At 37.2% G+C, this 21345-nt stretch overlaps 1 protein-coding gene across 4 annotated transcripts in view; it reads right to left on the bottom strand.

Moving 5' to 3' along the window:
• The window catches only part of NOL4 (nucleolar protein 4), a 196841-nt gene that overhangs the window by 35485 nt on the left and 140011 nt on the right, over window positions 1-21345 (bottom strand). For 2 of the 4 annotated variants that reach the window (XM_075495700.1, XM_075495699.1), the window contains exons 7-8: window positions 11692-11871; window positions 10739-10930 (exon numbers count right to left, since the gene is read on the bottom strand). In XM_075495700.1, the coding sequence (XP_075351815.1) occupies window positions 10739-10930; window positions 11692-11871 (372 nt within the window). The remainder of the gene's footprint in view (window positions 1-10738; window positions 10931-11691; window positions 11872-21345) is intronic. The other 2 variants (XM_075495702.1, XM_075495701.1) reach the window with 1 other exon arrangement.

Here is a 21345-nt window from a genome sequence, read left to right on the forward strand (position 1 = left end):
TTATTGACTTTGGATGTGCTCTGCAGAATGACAGTTTTTTATCTGACACTGTACTTTCTGTAATGCGTGGGACCACAGCCTGCCTGGGGCCAGAGGCTGAACTAGCTTTTAGAAATAGACAGGGATTTATGGGTCTCCTTCACTAGTGCAATAGGCTTATTTCTCCCCACTCATCCAAGAGCAAGCTCCTTGGCATCAGTGTAACAGCTGTGTAAGAAAGACAATCAGAGGCTGCAATACTACAATAAAATACACTTGGATTGATTTGACAGAACAAACTATTGAACTTATTTCCAGTTTGCACAACAATGTATTCCCATGCACTTTTGAAAATAAATCGGTCTAAGAGATGAGGGGGACTGATGTTAAACCCTGGTGTCATTACAGAAGTTAATAGTACAGTACAAGCAGACACCTTCCTCAGAGCTCCAGAGGAAGGAATAAGTCTTTGCAGAAGGTTTTCACTGACAAAACATTATATTTATTATTCTTCCTCCCTAGAACGGTGATACTCTGAATATGTTATTGCATCGCTTAGCCACACTAGATCCCTCCCTGTAGTTGGTGGCCAAGTATCACTGTACATGCCACTTTTTTATGTATGTTCAAGGTACACTGACTACGTTGGCTGAATGGAAGTCTCATTGTGGTCCTCTAGCAGTGGCCACGCAATGACGTTCTTGAAAAATGGTGAGTAAACACCCAGATAATTCCTCCAGCTCAGGTCTGTAATTAGAGCTATAACCATACCTATACATCAATGGATTTTTAGAGGGTGACATATGAGCCAAAAAATTAATGTTCTGAACAAAAAGTAAAATGAACCCAAGTTCCTCCAGCTTCTTTGTTTATGGGAGAGAACAAGTTTATTGAAGTGTTTTATAAAATAAAAGATAAATAATTACCATAAAAATCAAGCAGTCACGTGCTTTTCTCTGAAAAGGAGCGCAGTGGTTATGTGTTCGCTGTTGAAATATTGAACTTAAAATCAGAACTTGCAAAAATGAGGAAAACTCCAGGTAATGGAGTATCATCCTCTGTGTTAACCCATAATTTCTCTCACTCATCACTGCAGCTGGCTGTTGATATGTTCATGTCAAGAACTATCTAGAGTGAACCTTAGGGAGAATGTAATGAACGCACAGTTAAGTCACCTGGGGAGTAAAATACTATAACAAAGCACAGGAGAAAAATCATCTGATTAAGGTTCAGGTTCTATCAGCTTAACTCAGGCAGAGCACTAGTTTGGCATTGACTGAGAAGACAAACACAGTCCTCTCTCACTAGCAGCAGAGCTGTTAAAAAGAAGATTTTCTGTTCCATGAAATGCCATATCTGTGAAATGTCAAAAAGATCAATTTTGAAAAGCCTTGCCTAAGAGGAAAAAAATGCTTTGAAATAACCACTTTTTAAAAGATGTTTTAAAATAAACTGAGCTAACAACCCCATCTTCTAAGCTCAGAGGCCCCTTCTGGCTTAGCTTAACTTCTTCATCTTCTATACTTCTGATTATTCACGATCTCTGTCATGACTACCAGCCATAAAACCATGTCTGTAAGAAGCTCAAGCACCCCAGTCCTTGTGGGGTTCTGAACATGTCTCAACTCCCTGCCCAAGGGTGAGACTCAAAGGCCTTGGGAAACATGGCAAAAGCAACATCATTCAATTCTGCAGAAGAGAGCCTGCAGACCTCAGCCAAACCAACGTTTTCCAGGTTCCCTGGATCCCTTCTGCAGAGCTGAGAGCTGAGTGCTGGTTCCTGCATGTTTGAGACTACAGCAGGAAATGTGGGAGCCAAGGAGACCTTATTTCCAAGGGTTCCCAGGCTCCTCTCACAATCCCTGGATCCACAACCTGCCCACTGGACTAGCAAGAAACCAGGTTTCATTTTACTGGAGTATGTCAAAACAGAAAACCGTTGACAAACTAACATTTCTTAAAGGAAAACAAAAAAAGGCATTATCAAAAAATTCCTGACCAGCTTTAACTGGTAGAATGCACCTAGTGTTGTTTGATACAGAACATTCACAGCCCCAGTCTGGTATTTCTTTCACTTCACAGTGATGTAAAGCAGGAAATAACTATATTGGAACTACCCATGTGTAAAACAACAGAAAAGAAGCAAGCCTCTGAACTTCAGTCTCCCAAAACAAGCGATTCACATGGCAAAATTAGAAGGCAGGATAACATTTTTGTCGTTTTGAAAAAATGACATAGAAAAGAAGCATGTGAAAATTTTATAGTAACTTTCAGGTGAAGAGATGAATAACACTTAGAGGGAATCTGATAAAGAGCTTAATACAGACCTTCTGAGAAGACTATATGCCTCTGTCCATCACACAGCAGCAGTATACAGAATTCCTTTGTATTTACTTGGAAACACAATACTGCTTGTGACTGCATTAAAATAGCAGCCATGTTTTGAACACACATCGTTCTTTGTTTTTGTGCATCTCTTCAGCTGACACACAACTAACGTTCAGCCTCTAACACGATGCAGGCGAAGAGCACTTTGACAAAAGATGTAAGGGAAACCTGCTAGATTTCATGTACATGCGGATGCCTCTGTTTTTAACATCTTTTGAAGCAACTGACATTCAGGAAGTGGTTGAGATTCCCTCAGTAGCCCAAGGGAGATGACCAACCACCTCCAGTCCTCTCATATTGAAACTGCATTTCAAGGCAATTTAAACCTGATTCTTGAGACCACCACAGAGCCTGTCGATGACAATGATGACGAAGCAACAAGCACACTTAAGCACCATATTGGACACGAACATTTGCATGGTTTTAAGATAAATCATTTTTGTGCAAATTGATATGAAGACTTTATACACTCATCCCCTTATCTCTTTCTGAAGAGTGTACAAATTATTGACAGATATACTTTTGCAGACTTCTTAATGAAAAATCAAATTAGCTGATACTTCTTTGTAGTCAAATAACTGTTGGTCTGCTTTAAAGAACACTAAAACTAATGAAGATCCTTCCATGGCTTTGGTGGTCTTTAGATCTGGCTCTCAACAATCCAAGCATCTTACAAGAAACCTTTCTGGAGTTATGGAGTAGTCCTGCAAGGTTGCTGATTTTTTAGTAGTTGAAATCAGAAATCCTTGGCCCAGATTCTCTAGAAATTATCTCTATTGTATAATCTCTGATTCCTTAACATAAAAGACACTAGCACTTTCCATATGCTGTAAAATACCCATTTGCAGTACACCAACTGTATACAGTATCATCAAGTCTTCTGTTTAAAGTGAGGTACCTTTGCAGTATCTTCATGGGAAACATAAAATACCCTTTTTGGCATATTCACACAATTCCTATATTTCTATACGGAATCTAAAAAACTGCTATGTCCTAATTTCAAATGTACATTTTTTGTATAAATCTACCGATTATTGATATAGTAGATGGATTATATTTCAGTCTAAACCACTGGGAGCAGTATATTCACCCAAAAGAAGTTTGCAATCTGCTGTACCTGCTGTCCTCCTGTGGTTAGAGATCTGTTGTCTCTAAAGTTACTACCTTGGCATTTTTTGTGATATCCAGTATTTACTTATAAATAAAAGCCAAAGTTGTCATACAGAAGCTTGGTCTAGATACTCTTACACATGTTATACCAGCCTGACTCAGTACTGAAAAAATACAGCTATCTATTATGTCAGATAATAGGCACACATGCACACCTGCTAAAATGCCAAACTTTATAACCTGACATTTGTGCATAGATACTACCTTCCAGTTTAGGCCAAGTAACACTGAAAAGGAGATCTTTCAGTATAAAACAGTTGCAAGCATGTAAATACACAAGTTACTTCATTTTGTAAACAGAGATCCTAATATAAATGTATGAACTCTAATATAAATGTGTTTATGAGAAAATATTTTAACTATTACTCAAACTTGAAAAAAAATAGTTCCAAATTTTCCAAAGTGATTGGGCATCTGAAAGTGAAGATGAATGCCTAAGATGCCTCACTGACAGTAACTGAGCTTTTCCAGAGGTACCACTAAGCACTTCTTTGCATGTTGGGCTCCTAACATGATACTCCCTAGTGTTCTCCTGCATGTCAGCTTTTTCTTCAGGTATCGTAAGACCAGTTCATTTCCAAAATGAAATATTGCAAATATGCCACGACTCTTTCATAATAACTTATTAAGTTCTAACACAATGTGTTAAAATCCCCAACATATTTATAACAGTATGCAATACCTAAATAGCATTTTTTCATAGAAAACGTCCAAAATAATTTACAAGACAGGGTACATATTATCTCCAAATGAGATCTTTTACTCAGTGTAATGCAGGGAAATGTATGACACAGAACTGCCCTACACTGCACAGTTACAAAGGATTCGGAAACCTTTCCACAGAGTGTTTTTAAATTTACAGACTGAAGTACAGTACTGCACTCTATTGGATGTACTTTTATAATTATTAGTTAGTACAGAATAGTGAAATACGAACAACCGGACTGGCATTTTAATGCTTGTAGCACTGCGTTTCAGACTGGGTTTTGATATATTTTGCTCAGTCTTGCAGTCTTGTGATAAATACTCAATTGTAACACCTACTAAGGAATTCAAAGAAGTAACTAGAAATATTTTCTTAAATGGCAGAAGAGGCTTTTTAAAACGTTCAGTGATGTTCACATTACTTTTTTAAGTTTTCAGCTTTAAAGTACATTTAATTGAAACATTGCATGTTGCACCTTGATTATGACAGCACCTAAATATATCCATATATATCTTAACATATACATACTCCTGTCTAAATGTTAAGCAAGTGACACATTCCAATCAACCACCGTTCTGCTGCTGCTGCTGCCGCTGCTGTGCCTACATACAGGGCTAAGTCCGAGAGCAGTTTCAGTGGGGCTAGTGGAAATTTTAAATTGTTTATGTGAACAACAGAAAGAAGATCCATCTGACTTTATCCACCTAAAACTCAAGTATTTTGTCTGAACTAGTCATCTAGGCTTCTTTTTTGTTTCATTCAGAGAGGTATCTCTGGAAGTTGACTCATGAGACAGCTGGGGATGAATCTCTCTGGATTGGTTCATCTAAGTGCTTCATTGATTGCTGAGGGAGCCCAAGTCTCTATTTTCTAATTTCTCTAGCAAACGTAGGTAAGATTACCTCTATCCCAAATTCATCTGGTATTTCAGAGGGACAGAGAACCCCAGGAATCGTCATGCTGAAGTAATTCCTTCTGAGTTAGGTGGGGATTGGATTGGACACTCCAACAGCAAACAGTTTACTAGCAAAACTCCAGAGGACTAGGAAAAACTGAGTCTGATTTAACATTATTTCCTGTTTTTCCTAAGCAAATACACTGAACTGGCTCCCTACCTTAAGCTACTGACACAAACCAGCTAATCAAGTAACATGGCAGCAGGGGTCTCAATCTAAGTCAGGATCACAGCACAGGAACAACTGACGTATTTACTACTTTTTTTCTGATCTCAAACTTACAAGTAATAAGGGTGAACATTCTTTTACCCCAGCGGTTTTTGGGTTTGGTTGGTTTTTTTTTTTTTCCATAAAAAAGGGGTTTTTTTCTATATTAGAACTTACTGCCATTTTGGAGGGGATTGTTTTTCTTCTAAATTCAATTAAAAAGTTAAACAAATGTCAAAATTGCATTCCTATCTTTTCCTCTCTCACAGAATGTAAAAGACTAATTACTATCAGGTTGCTAGGTATTTTTAATTTTTAGTTTTCATTCTTTTTCCCAATATCATGCCTTTTTCAAAGCTAACTTCTTCACATTTTCCAAGGTTACTGAAAAAAGTGTAACTTCTTCTGCCACTCACTTTTCCAAAATTGCCTATACTTGCAAAAGTTATTGAAAAGCAAAAGGTATCATCTGAGACAGATTTAAAAGGCAGTTCTGAAAAATCACATCAGTATTCACTTAACTGTTCTGTGGGGGGAAAAAAATTTAAGAGCCTTAGGGAAACTGTTCCTAGAATTTCTTTTTAAGGATATGTGAGACCCAATGCAAAAAGGCAAAGTTTGTCCGAGAGTAGCTTTGGCCTTTTTCAACCAGGTTGCCCATCAGACTTACATAAGCTAACCACTGTCTAACAAGGGTGAGATGCTTAGAAAGGAAAGTGACCAGTCAACAGAGTCTGGGGTATAGTACAAAGCAACAGCTCTATTATTATGTGTAGATCTTCATGTAACTGTTCTTGTGATAATTTTCTTAATGCTTCCCAGCTTATTAATCAAGATTAGGTATGCATCCCTGGACTAACAGACCCTCATCTTCCTGAAAATGCTTATGACCTTTCCAGCCATAAAAGGCCTGGAGGACTGAAAAGCCACGTGACTGCGAGGGCAGCTGGACTATTCAGCACTAAATTCAGTAAATAATGAAAGCTTCCTCTCTCTAAAGCTAAAACTTAAAAACAGAGGCTAGGTATCTATCCTGAGAAATCTTAGCGAGGCCAATTTCAGAAAACATACCCCCTTCTGAAAACCGGTCCCCACAGAAGTTGCCCAGTTGCAATATAGAAGCACTCCAAGCCACTAGACACATTTAAAACACCCCGATCAACATGTGCAGAGTCGCAAATCATTAAAATACCTCTTACAGCCAACTGGCACAACCAAATGACAGAAGCAGTGAAAGATACAGAACTTGGTTGTTTGTTATTGAGGCTGGCAATAGGACAGAAGGAGCTGGGATGAACAACACTGGGATCTAACTGAGGAACTGTCTTCAGGCATAGTGTGACTCTTCTCTGACACATCCAAACTTGTCTTCAGACAATGAAAAGCATTTATGACTAGCCTTTTCTCTCCAATGCATAAGAATACTTTGCTCTTTGATACTATTGCTTTGTATTACAGTAGTGCCTGGGAAGGAAGGTTTCCTTTTGCTTAAACAAAAGGAAGAATCTCTTTGTGAATCAGAGTTTAAGACCTTGCTCTTGCATTGGGATGCACATAGAAAAAATGGCGTAACTGTGAAAAAGATACTGTACGATGCAGTTTCAAACTGAAGGCAGTGAGACTCATGATAGGAGATCATGAAGATGGGAGGCAGCAGATAGTAGTAAGAAAATGTAATTATTAAGTCAATTCAATCTCATTTGTTTATTTCTAGCATCTAAAATTGTTCTGGACTGTAACTAAACAAATACATACCACATATCCTCAGCAGCTGTCTACTATCTTTTTTTAATTGGCAGTTTTCTATAGATACAGAGGCTGGGAGAAGTCTAAAGGATGAATTTTAAAAACATTAGTGAAACAGGTCATTTGACCATTTCAGGGAGAAAATTCCTCTTGTATAGCATATATAGGTCACAAAACACTTAATGTGTATAAAGGCATTCTCATTAAAATCAGTCCTTGAGAAAGAGGCAGTAATATATTTTTTACTTATGGGCTAATGAAGAGAAAAAGAAAGAATTTCTTTAAGAACATCAAGAACTTTAAGAAGTTCACAAACTGCTACAGCATAGTGCAGGTGGAAGCACAACCTAGAGATCCCATCCAAAAACCAGTGATTTCAGGACTTGACAAACTTCCCTCCCAATGCAAAATTCTGAGCAAGATCATAGAACTTAGTAAGAGAACATTCTCAACAGTCCATAAGCAAGAGACAATGGGAGGAGAAAAACAATCTTACAATTCACAAGAAAAACTTTGACAGTGCCTTGTTGAGGGATATGTTTGTGTCAGAATGAAAATGGCACAATTGCAAGCTGAACAGTCAAATGGGGAAAGCATTTCCAATGTAGAAAGGGAACTCCTCAAGGAATATTTGTAACAAGAAGCTATGCAAGGTGCCTTGAGGTCCACAGACAAATCTCTCTCATAAGTAGAAGCAGAATAACTATAAGCAATCTCTTAAAAATATTAATACTAAGAAACAGGTTAATTAACAATATGAACAGTCATGAGACTGAGCCTTTCCCATTGCCTCAGAGCTAGAACTGGCCTGTTATGCAGCAAGAACTGTCGTTTGGATTACAGATGGCAAATAACTGGCAGAAGCAGGCTTCAGGCATGCTTTTTCATCTTTACCATGCAGTCTTACACTAATTTAACTTAGTGTTTACATTTTCTCTTCACTTTACAATATGACACTGTAGATAGCTGCACTGTTCCACACACAGTCTGAATTGTCATATGCCATATATGAGATTATTCTCTTCTTCTCTTGCAACTAGATGCTCAAAATGTACCATTCTGAACCTGAACAAAATGAAAAACTTCTGTTTAATATGTCTATAGCAAAAGACATCTCCTGTGGAGATTATTATCTGACATCCTATTTAATATAACAACGGTAGCACTATCGCTCCTGAGGAGATCATTATCCTGTTCTGCTATATTTGAAGGTAGCACCTTATTCAAATCAACACCAACATGTACCTTCATGATTGTTTTGAACCAATGGTATTATGCAGACAAAGTGATTCTTTTCCACTGTCAAAATGGTAAGTACATTTAAAATAATCCTACAGTCAAGTGCCTCTGTCCATGGTAGCATTTTTAAAAACTGCTTATAATCAGGAGATGCTGATACAGTAGTTTAGAAATGAGAAAATAATTAAGAACAACAAATGGATACGTATTACATTTCAGAATTATTCAAGACATAAACATAAAACACCACTTATTCTCTTAGGAAGTTAATGGGAGCTCCTCCAAAGACTTTGGATAGTCTTTGGCTCGTGTTCCTACCTGTGAACAGGGAAGCAGGACAGATTTCCCTTCAGGCCCAAGAGGGCTGAAATCTTTCGCATGAGCTCCAGTGCCTTGCCACTTCCATTCATGGGCAGCAAGGTCAATATTTAGAGGGTAACTTGTTTGTTTAAAAAGAAATAAAGCCCATCATAAACTGTAGTGGAACATTATAAAAATAGGGAATATTTCTGAACTATAAAGATTGCCTATTTGGATCATGTTCCTGGTAATCTCTGCTCCTTTTCCCTTCCCAGGAGTAAATTTGATCCTGCAGCCTTTATTCATATGAAAGTAACATTTGCAAATGTGCACTGAAGTCAAGCCAACCTAGCTCTGATGGGTCAGACTGTAAGCCCCTTATTCATATTGCAAAACAGTTGCACAAGTTTTTCAGATGACAAAAACTGAGGCAGTTTACATAACTGCTCATCAGTGTGAATAATGACAGTAATGAGGCCATAAATTGGAACAGTGAGGAGACTTGTTAGCATCGGCTAATTTTGTAAGTATTTTCAATTGAAAGTACAGCAAAATAAAAATATTTGGCATCGTGAAAGCTGAACTTGATGTTGCTAAATTACTTTCAGCCAGAGTGAGTAGATGCAATTTGATGCTACTTAGTGTATTGTGGAAAATATTTACTTTCTGTTTTTCCTTCTTTTATTTTGGAAGGCTATACAACCTGACATGTACACCACCAGTCAATCTTTGGCACTTTTATCTGTACAGATGTCCTTTATTCTACCTGTCTCTCTTCATCTGCGTTTCCATTTTTCAGAAACAGTGTTATCCCAATGTTTCAAATAATAAAATCATGCAGTCGATTAGAATCACAAACACATACAAAAATTTAGTTTCTGTCTTTGTTTTTTGTGTTATCCAGTAGTGGTCTTACCCTACAAATAAACCTGGTATTTTGTTCTTAAAACTGTCAGCTAACATCTTAAACAACATATGGAAATCGTATAAGTATTCTGCAAAGACTGCAGGAAAGAGAAAGACAGAGAGAAAGAGAGAAACAGTAAAATTCAATCATCTCCAGTAATTTTTTAATGTAATCAATGGGTTTGCAGATGATTCATTAAAAAAAAATAATGGCATGTTTAATCACTAAATGATATCTATTTGTAATGATGAGGTGATTTTATTGTCATCTAAAGGCCAGAGAGATAGCTAAGACACATCAAACATAAGGTGTGTAGCTACCTAGTTTCTTCCGATTTTCCTGGGTTTTGGAAAGACAAAAGCTTTTTAGAGATAATGAAGCTGCCAATTGGTGAGAAGACATTATTTATCCATTCTTGCGCTACTGAGTAATATTAATGTCTGGAAACACTGACAGTTGTATACCATCATAATTTTCATGAGTTTTGGTTCAGTTACAATTACTAAACCATTGGGATGCTCAAATGGTAAGCTTGATGTCTGTGTTTTAAAACCACTTAATGTGTTTTGCACACCTATATATAAACTGAAAGATTTCAAAGGAGTAACTTTTACTAATAAGTAATAGGCTAAAATGTACAAGAAAAAAACCCAAAGCCAAAACCATTGCCAGTGTGATGTTACTACACTGGGCATTTTCTTGAGCATAGCATTTCTCTAGCAGGATCTAATTTTTACAGAGCTTACAGAAATCCAGTTAGCAGAGGCATTTTAAAGAAAAATCCATCTTGCTGCAAGACTTTTTCAGGCAAAAATCTCTAACTGTAACCTAAAGTAGGAAATAAGTCACTATATATGCCATCATTTGGTTTCCCTCCTTATGCCTTGCTTTGTTCTTCTTTTCCTATACATCCATACTAGTTCATCTTGTGAACTCTAGTGTCTCAAAGCATTTTTAAACCAGTGAACAAAGGGAATAAATTCAGGAAGAATGAAGGAGGGAAAAAGAAACCTCTGACCTGGTATTATCAAAAAAATAAACAAACAAAAAAAAGACACTAAGATGAAAACAAAATAGTGCCATGGATTTACATATGGGGTTTTGATGGAAACTAGGGCTGGGTTTTAAATCAAAACTCACCATCTCAAAACCACTTCTTTTCATCCGCCTGCAGGACTTGAGGTAAGTACGTATGCGTTTTCTGGCACGCTCTTGATACTCAGGGAATTGTCGCCTGCATGAGTCAATGATAGCCTGGATCTTTTCTTTGGGCTGCTTAGAGATTGGGACCATTCGGTCCAAGTTTTCATCTACAAACAGCCTGACAAACATCTGTTGGCAAGAGGGAGACAGAGGAGATGGGTTTGGAGGGTGGCTCTCTTCTCTTCCTAGCTTCCTGTCTTGATTACTGATAGGAAGACATTTTTTGTATCCACTGAAGAGCTTTGTAATGGGAAGCCAGAAATATTAAGCAAACAGTTCTTTAAAGGGTTATTTTGGGGGGCTGATTAAAAAAAAAAGACAAGAAAAGAATAGTCTATAGGATACAGATCTTGTGAGATAAACCAGAACAGATTGTGAAAATAGGCACTATTTAAGTTTCATTATTAACAATAAGCTGTGATTGCTAATCATTTTATTGAACTGACTCTCACTTTTTCTTTGTTTCAACAATTGCTAGTGTTTTCATGCATAATTACATACATTGGGAAAGCAATAGAGAACAGCTGACCACCGGAATGGTCTTCTGATAAATTAGCTACAGCCCCTTTCCATTCAATGGGTGAACATGCACATACACACATCCACATCCACATCCACATCCACATCCACACACACGGGCGCACACGCACACATACAGAACAAAGCTTTGTTTTCCTCACTGGTAAAGATGGCACTCTGCCTTAAAATTCTAAATAAAACACAGTAAATCTGTCGTCTGTTGGCAAGAGTTTAATGTGCGTTAAAATAATAATTGAAATAAATCCTGCAAATTAAATTAATGTGCCTTTAATATTGTCAAACTTACCCATAAATAACAATGTAAAAGGAATAGTAGAAGCAAACAAGACAATGAGTGCAAGAGGACTTACGTTAAAAGCTTTCAGCCGCTCAGCTTCTACCCCATCTGATTCATTAACCTTCTCAGGATCTTCCTGCTCATCATGGTCATCCTCATCCTCATCTCCTCGATTCAGAGACAGATCTTCAGCACCTCTGCCTACACTCTCATTCTTGCCAGAATCATAGCTTGAATAGCTATGTGCAGGGGACTGAAAATAGACAAAAAGAATACGTTTGTAAAAATTCACCACGGAAATAAGGTCTACTCATCAAAAATGCTTTATAAATATTTAAAGAATTCCATGATTTCTTTTTATCCTTTGTTCAACATAAAGCACTCATAATTCTTGTAAGAGCAAACAATTCACAATAATATTAATTTCAGTACTTTAAAAAAATGTGACCAGCTGCAATTCAGTAAATCAATTAACAAATCAATTACGTATGATAATTACAATTAACATGAGATCTTTGCCATACAGCCTTAAGTACTACATACAGAAGTTTCTTACAAATACCAACTTCTTTGTATTAGCTAGGATGTAAATAAGGGGCAGTTGATTTGCACAAAACTCTGAAGGGTTAAAAATTACGCATTTTAAGGCAAAGAGGATTTAAGTAGGAAACATTGATATTCATCCAATCAATATGAAATATTATCAAGAGCTGCAATAAATTATTCAAAACATGGAGATGATTATGTTCTAGTTTCACTTGCAAAACCCCAGAATGAATGAGAGATGTGTAGGCTTGTTAACATTTTGAATGCTCTTCTGAGAATCATATAGTAAAACCATTTTCTCTTTGCATATCAGCATTCAGAACTTTCCCCTGAGCAGAAATTCAGCTTGCTGGATAAAACAGATGACCATCTCATTAAAGTGTATCCACTTGTAAGACCAAAAAGTTTTCAATTACCAAAAGTCAATACTGTGCATATCAAGACTTCAGTTACCTGTTACCTCTGCATACACTTCAAACTGCAGACCACGAAAAGACATCAGTAATAAAAAGTCTTCTACAACTTAACATTTTAAGATCAAAGGTTTCCCCCAGTCACACAGAAGTATCGGAGAGTACCTTCACCAGAGCCATCAGATTCATATTTAGGTAACTCAGCGCACAATTTTACTTCTATAATATTTTAATCCTGTAATATTTCAATATTTTCCTCTCTTGCTTCAAAGCATACTGTAGTCTATTAACTTCAGAGAGTCCTGAATCAGGTGCTACCCGATGCACTTCACATACATGATTTTTTTAGGTGCCTCCTGCCTAACTGTCACAAGTCAGGAGCATAATGCCTCAATCAGAAATACATTTCAAATACTTAAAATCACATGCCTTGATCTACATTCTGAGCTTCCTAAAATTGTCTTTATTTCAGGGTGTTTTCACCAATCACAGAATGTAGCTGGGCAGTGAGATAGGAGGGAAAGGCCAACAAAACCATTCATCTTTAAGGTATACTTCTTGCTTTATATTCTTACTCCAACTTCTTTTTTTCTTTCTCTATTTTCATTTCCAGTACACCATCAGTTTTGGAGTCACACCCATACGTTTCCTTGCCTTGCCTTAACAGCACTCATACTCCAAGCCTTCCTTTTTTATCTATCCTCCCCAGACTATATTCTCACAGTACAAATCCCCTGGAGTTCCACTTTTTAATCCCTAATGCTCCTAACATCAGATCTTGCAGCCTCTCTCATCCCCTTCCTTGAGTCTCTTCACTCTCTAGACCACTCTCCATTCCCTAGACTTTTATACCAGACATAGGGAGAATGACAAAACATCAAAAGAAAGCAGAAGAGCCAGCCTCTGGATACAAACAACTTCAACAAGTAGCAAGCTTAGCATCACTTCTTCTCTTCCTATAGCCTATGACTGCACAGTTACAAGGCAAGAAATTAGCCAGGGTTCAGGATGGCAGACGTGAGATGGCATGGGAAGATAACACTTGGGATAGCAGCAAAAAAACCTGTTCCTTGTCTTGACACGCTGATCTTTTGTTCTGGGAAGATGATTAATATCTACATTGCTGCCCATTCAGATAACTCTTCCTTGCAGGAGGTGTTGAATCCATTGAATTATCAGCCTCCAGAACAATATGGTTCCATCTTGATAGGAGATGATGGCTATAACTTATCAGAGTGTCTAGCATATATAAGCAACAGTCCTTAACCTGGCCAATGGCTACCAGAAGGCCAACAGCTGCAGCCTGGTAGCCTGTTATGAAGGAATAAGAAGAGTGATTTTCCTTGATCCTGAAGAGGTTCCCAGAATAAAATTTTTAAAAAAGAAAGTTACAATTAATTAATTGTTACAATTATTGTAATTGTGTCCAAGTGCTATGCAGTAGAAGATCTGACCTAGACTCCAAGACTTGTTCTTTTATACTACTTCATTTCACCTCATACTACAGCTATACAGCATGAAGAGGGCTTCTAGATAATCAAAAAGCCATTTCATGTGCTAGGTAGCATATAAAGCTGTAGAAGGTGCTGCCCCGAAGAACCCTACTGTCTGAAACCCTTGTTCTGCAAACACTTGATTTTGCATGAGTCATTTCATCAGACTAAATCATAGTAGACTACTCATGTGCATAAAGTTAAACAGATGCAAAACTGATTTCAGTATGCACATATGTTTGGGCTGGATGCCAAGAACATAAACTATGCACCAGGATTGAGATTTGCTTTTGTGAAGGAAAGAAATTCAGGCCAAAATGGATTAGCTATGTCTCTCAAAAATGCAACGGTAATTTTTTTTTAAAGAAAGCATTGCACAGAAACCCTTGTCCAATGTCTTCTCCAAAGTATTTATTTCAAGAACAACTTTAGCATCTTAAACGAACTGTGGAGAATAACATACTCGAGAATCTGAGAAAGTTGCATGGCAGGAATCCATATTTACTCATCGTGGATTTGAATACTGTGTACAGTACCAGGAAAAAAAGGTGGTTTTTTTCCTAGCTGTTACATTGGCAAACTGAGGGAAGAGGTTACAAAAACTCAGTTAAGAATAAAATTTCTACCTTTTTGTATTTCTACATGGATGAATATTGAGTCAGAGAAGGAACAGACTGTTTCTCTCACTTGTGTTGACTCTGCAGTTGTGCAAAAGCTGATAAGCATTTTCTTTTGGTACTCCATTAAGCAGCTGCAGTGCTAAACAAACATGGAGTAGGATAGCAGAGGACAACTTTTCCTTAGTACACGTTCCCCAATTTTAGGTCTTGCACTGTCTTTTCAAAAGGCTGCTCCTACCTTTGCCAGACAGGAACCTGCTCATTCAGATTCCTGTACACCCCTTGACACATACCTTTTTATAGTCCTGCAGTGACCTAGGCTGAAGAAGTGATCCTGGTTAAATGTTTTGGGTTTGGTTTTTTTTTTCCTTTGCCAGTCTATTTAAGACCAGGATCAGTTCCTGGCTCCAGTTCACCACCTGAAAGCACAAACCTTTGTGCCGACAGGAGAATGTGAGCATGGAAGGGATAGAGGAAGCATACATGTCTCTGTGACAGCAATGCAAGATTAAAGCAATCATGGAGTGGAAGCATTAGTAGACACAAGATGTTTCACAGGCGAAACCTTTGTGCTTAACAAATGTGAGTTGGAAAAGAAAGTTACAGCAATGTAAACTGAGAAATTATTCAAGGAGAACAAATGAGGCCAAGGCTAAGGCCAAGAGTATTGCCTCCCCCAAACATTTAGATGATTATAAAGTTGTCTTAAAAATACTGAGATGTTGATAGGTATATTCTGGCCACTTTGTCCTTGCCCTTTTCTGAAGGTTCTGAGTTCATTATTTTAATCTCTTCCTTGCAATAATAAGTATTAGACACTTCTGCTGTATAAAAATGAAAGTAAAGATTCTTGCCTAACAACCTGCTTTCAGGAGCTTGTGACATGAAATATCAACATCTTTTCAATACACTACAAGTCAGCGGCAAAAGTAACCTGAAATAAGATAAGTGTCAAATCGTACAATAAAAGACCTGGAAGGACATCACAGTGTCATCTAGTTCATCTTGCTGCCACAGAACAAGGTCAGAAGGTCGTTCCTGACCACTGTTTGCCTTGTTGTTATCTTAAGACTTCCAGTGACAGAGATGCCATGCATCCCCCAGACAACCTGCAGCAGTGTTTCACTGTCTTCAGAATTATTAAAATATTCTTAATACCCACCTCTGACTTTCATAAACAGTACGAAGCCTATTTCATTTTCATCTATCTACCACATATCGCAATGGAGGACAGGTGTACCTGGAGAAGAGAGCATTCTCTTCCCTCTTTACAAGAATCTTTCAGACATTTGAAGACTGTTATCATGTCCATTCCCCTCAATCTTCTCCTCCCAATAAATTCATTGATGCTATGAAACTCATGTTTTCCAGATTCATAGTCATTCTTACTGGTCTGCTCTAGATGTTCTTTATTTGGTCTGAAACTTTCTTAAAGAGCAACTCCCAAAACTCCAAAGTGTATTCCATTTGAGGCCTTTCTATGGAAAATATATTCATTTATTGCTTGACTGATTTCTAATATGCTTACAGCAGAAAAAGCTTATCAAGCTTTATTTGCAAGACAAAAGAATACCCCATACATGCAAAAGACAGTAATGCAGAAACCCCACAGCTGCCAACAGAAGTCATGCTGTTATTTTGTGAGAAATAAAACAGAAGTAATCCAGAACATTAGTAAGTACAAAGTCTACCATAGTGCCCCAGTGTCTGGTAGGCTCAGACACTGCTGTATGGCCATCAGACATGGTTTGGAGGATGATGCCACATGAAGTCATTGCAGGAGCAACTGACTCCCAGCAACTGACAGCAAGAGACTCTTGGCTATGCCAGTGAGTGTACAAAGGCAGCTGTTGATTACTGGACCAAAAGTTATTCAATGACAGAAAGTTAATTACTGAGGCTGCTTATTTGTAATGACCAAAAATTGGAAAAATCATGGCTTTGTGATTTTTTAAAAATGCCAAAATGGAACAAAAGACCCCATCTTTTCAGGGAAAAAAGCCTCTGAAGGAAGCGTAGCAGGTTTTTTTTTTAAAAATGAAGCTTCATTTTTCACATTTACATTACATTTTACATTTACATTGAGTTGGATAGTTTTACATTTCATTGGACAGTGTGTAATTCTTTCAGTTGTTACATTAGACACTCATAAACCACACTACTCCTGTGAGCTGAAGAGATTTGGAGATCTGAAGAGCTGGCAAGACAGTAGCACAGGTTTCCATACTGCATGGAAAGGAAAGGAGTTGTGAGGTAGGCAGAGATGAAAACACTCTACTGGCTATACATGATTCTCTTCTAGAAATCTGCCTCCACATCTATAAGAGTTACTAAATACATTTTTTTTAATGAGTAAATAAACCCATAATCTAAAGCTGCCAGAGTTCTGCTCGTCCACTCAGTTGTACCTCCAACCATTTTTTCCTTCTCTTTCTACATCTCAGTCTTTCCCCCTGTACCACTGAATACACAAAAGTCTACAATTTCAGCAATTACTCTTGCAAATGAGGTGTGCTTTTCCACATATTTTCCCATGTGCTATTGTGTATACATACTTTTATAGAAACCATTCCTATGATACAGAAAGTGATTAGAATATTCTGATGACAACAGATTTGATGGCTTTGAAGAATTTTTTTTCCAGAATTGTCAATTAAATTAGAACTTGATTTTAATTTTTGTTTCAAATTTACATTTTTAACTGACTGTACATATGACAAGGTTTTTGAAAAAAGTGTAACATACTGGTTTTCGGTGAACTGACTGCGAGTAAAAAGCATCCATTTTATTTGACATATAAACAAAATTAAAAGGTTAAGCCTGTAAGGTTAAGGGAAAATTTATGTCCTATATCTTCCCCTTAAAATTATATTTGAAATGAATATTGGATTCTTAGAGTTCCACTTTCTTTCCTGTGTAAACTGTGCGTTTTCCATATTGCACACAACTTGCCTACAGGAGGTAGTGGGTTTTTTTTTACATTAAATCTAAAACATATGTAATTAAATAATACATTATAAAACATAAAATACATTTGGCACATATGTGCCCTTTTGGTATTAAAAGAGATGATACTATGAATTCAAACATTCCTATCTTTTTCTCCTCAATTCAAACAGTAAAGCAGGAGGCATAACTGGAAAACCAAGGTTCAGCTATTATCCTAAGCAATCCGCTTTCCGTTTTTATAGATAGAAGTCCAGCTCTCTATTATTTTTCATTAATAAGCCATTTTTTCCACAATCCCTCTTAAATCCTATGCCTTTCTCTCTTCCAGACTTTACTGTTATTATCCATTTTACACAGCCCCTTTAAACCTTCATACTGTCATGTGTGTGGAACTTTACTGCCCATCATTTTTTTCTCATTATAGAAAAGACTGTGAAGTCTCAAATACAATTTCAGCATCTCACCATTTATTTCAAGATCCAATTAACCTCATTTTTATAAACTTGTCACACATTTGCTCATCTTACTCATATTTTTGCATCTGACTATGACCAGTTTGCTCCCCTTGTTACACCACAATTGGCGTTTCCAGCTCCTTCATAAAATTTCACCCTTGATAATGGGAAGGCATCATTGTGTATAATTCCGCTATTTGGGTTTTTACTATAATTTTGTTATTTGCATTTTTACTGGAAGAATGGAGAGCTGAAATCTAGGGTTTCATAGGTTTGACTCTATAAAACTGTTATCTAATATGTAAAGTGTTGTGGAGTAGATTGTATAAGACATTTTTACACAAAACTTGTATTACACTGAAATATTAAAAGATCCTTTCTGTTTGCTCTGTGTTAACATGTGAGCTCCAGAAAGACAACTGTTCAGTTATTTACAATAGGGACTAAGAAATAAAAAGATTTTTCTCCTGAATTATCTTTGACGTGGTCTTTTCTCCAGAGTCATTGTTTTTACAGTAGTCACTGAGAGAACAGTGACTGTTCCTAAGACTACCTACTCATTCTTTCTAAGTAATCAGCCAGTCTATATCATATTATCTGTTTGCTTATAATATTCCTTTCAAGAGAAACACATTCATTAGCAATAAGTAAACTGTAAATTACCCAGACACTTTCATTCCAGCAGGATTTATCTGGATAGATAGACGTTTAGATAATTGAAAGATAAGAAATAATTGAAAGACCCCCTGAAACACAGATCTTCCTGTGGTATATTTTCTCCTTTTAGCTGAAATATAGTCTACCCTAGGTCTATCCCCACTGGTATTGACCAACATTATTGAAATAGATCACTTTGCCCTAATAGAAATAACCTCAGAAATTAAGTAGAGAGTAAAACCAGAGGCAACTGAGAATTCCAGTCAAATAGAAGAATGAAGTATATTTACAGGCGGTAGTTTAATGAGCTTCTTTCTAATTAATCCACAACCAATCTCTTATTACCTGATTCAGCACCTTCAGGAAGGCTCCTGCTCCTTCCCCAGCCATTCTGGAGGAGGACAATTCTTGGAGGATCAGAATAAGCATGTCCAAACCTCCCTAGACCACCAGTGTCAAGAGTACCAGGGCAGAGCCGATTTAACAGAGCAGGAGACTTGCCTGCTTCTCACAGCTTTTATTTTACAAAGTTGTTTTATTAACGAATTCTAGAACTCCTGTCACTGATGTAAGAAGACAGGTATTTTCAACCAAATACTAAAAAACCCTAGTTATATAACCCTCAATAACTGGTCATATTGTAAAATGTGGCTGCTGTGTTTTTGGCAAAAATACAATGTCCTTTGTGGGAGTTGAAAAGTCAAAGCTAAATGATGACAGACTCAAATAAAAGCCTAAATTATTTTTGGCATCATACATCGCTATTCTGAAGCTTTAAAAGGATCTGACAGAGTTTTTGTGAATTGGAGAAACAGAGGCTGCCACACAGGAATGCTCCATCACAAACTTCTGGATTTCTGCAAACTGTGAGCCAATAGAGGATTTAAACATTCCCTATAGTACACCCAAAATCAAACCAGAAGATCTGAATGAAGATGTTATACTCTTGTAAGAGCCTACCTTACAAAAAAAAAGAAAACCTACCTTATTATCAAATGTAAGGAAACTTCATGAGTGATCTCCTAAGGACAGCATTAGCATACTTTGCAGATACTACCATAACTCTGTGAAGCCAAGAGCCTGGGAGTGCCCCATGGAGTTCTTGTGCTTTTGTCAAAACGCATCAATCAAAAACTTCTATTGGAAAACTACCATTTCTCATTTTTGGTGAAATTTTTACCTTTTGCCAAGAACTTCTACAATTCCCACCCAGATTCCACAGCCTTCCATTTGTCAGGGTTTTTTCTTCTTTGTTTTCTTTTTCAAATGCAATAGCGACAGTTTATATGGGGATTAGGAAACATTTTTCTTGTGAAATACACTTCAGTGACTACTGAGGTTCACATTACAGGCAGGTTGTGAGCATTTTTGACCACCAATTCTTTGGTCAATTGTTAGACAACTGGCTGGTAAGAGCTACAAACTATTTTGCAAAAACACTGGGCTATTAATTTCTTCTCGTTCTATTTAAATTGAGAATGAAACCTCTAATGTAGGAAGGAAGGTTTACATTAGTTACATTTAGGAAGTAACTAAGATGGAGAAGACCTATATAAACCTGAATATCACAATGACAATCACAATGCAAGCCTCAAGATTGCAATGCAATGCAATGCAAGCCTCAAATCCTCTCTTTGCAGCCTGTCCTCATCTAAGTGACAGAAGAGTAAGACATAACTGAGCATGTCAGCAGGGGTTCAACAAACAGTCAAGTTTCATAGGAACTCTCCTGCAAGGAAACAGCAGAACCCCTGACAAAACTCAATCTGTCCTTCAAAGAGCCTACTTACTGGCCAACAGTGATACCCCTATTGTTAGAAAATATCCCAAACTTCTGCTAGCTTTCAAAACAAAAGTAGTTGCTGAATTCTACAACTGCAGTCATGGCCTCTGAAGTCTGACTTAGGTATGAAGTTATTGTCAGCAAAAGCAGGAATTGAGATACAGGAGTGAAATAATTTCTTAAGTAGTAGTTTAAATATCCTAAGCTTACTGTTTTATTTCTAGGATTTTAATTTCTTAGGGGTATCTGTATGCGGGGAAATAATGTTATCGTAAATACAGGAGAACAGGGTTTCTTGTCAACATGGCATCCTTGGCTGCTGTGTTTTAATCTTGAGCATATTGCTTCTGGAAAACTTAAGTAGAAGAATCCCCTTCCTCACTTTAGCAGTGAGGAATACAAACCACATGCAATTCACTGGTTTAGTCATGGGTCCCTTGTCAAACACCTACAATGAACTAGAAAACTGCCACAATTTTTGTTCTTTTTTTTCCTCCTTTGCTATTCCTTCTGTTCATGCCCCTTGGTTCAGTTTAAACCATTTTTTTTCCAAGCTGCTTTCTCCTAAAATCTTTCATTCTTTTCTTTCTCTTTGAACTCATTATGCCTTTAGTTCTTATTGCTTCATTCTCCTCTTGCATTGTTCTCTTGACTCTCATACTATTTCCTTCACATCTTCCACCCTAAATCTCTCTCTGCTCCCTCTTGCCATAAATTTAAGCTGTGACACCAAAAGGGTTCAATAACCTGTTTTCTCCTTCAATTACAAACATGAAACATAAGGCTATTTTCTCAAGTCCCAAAGCATGAA

The sequence above is a fragment of the Mycteria americana genome, chromosome 2, assembly GCF_035582795.1.
Source record: "Mycteria americana isolate JAX WOST 10 ecotype Jacksonville Zoo and Gardens chromosome 2, USCA_MyAme_1.0, whole genome shotgun sequence".
NCBI lineage: Eukaryota > Metazoa > Chordata > Aves > Ciconiiformes > Ciconiidae > Mycteria > Mycteria americana.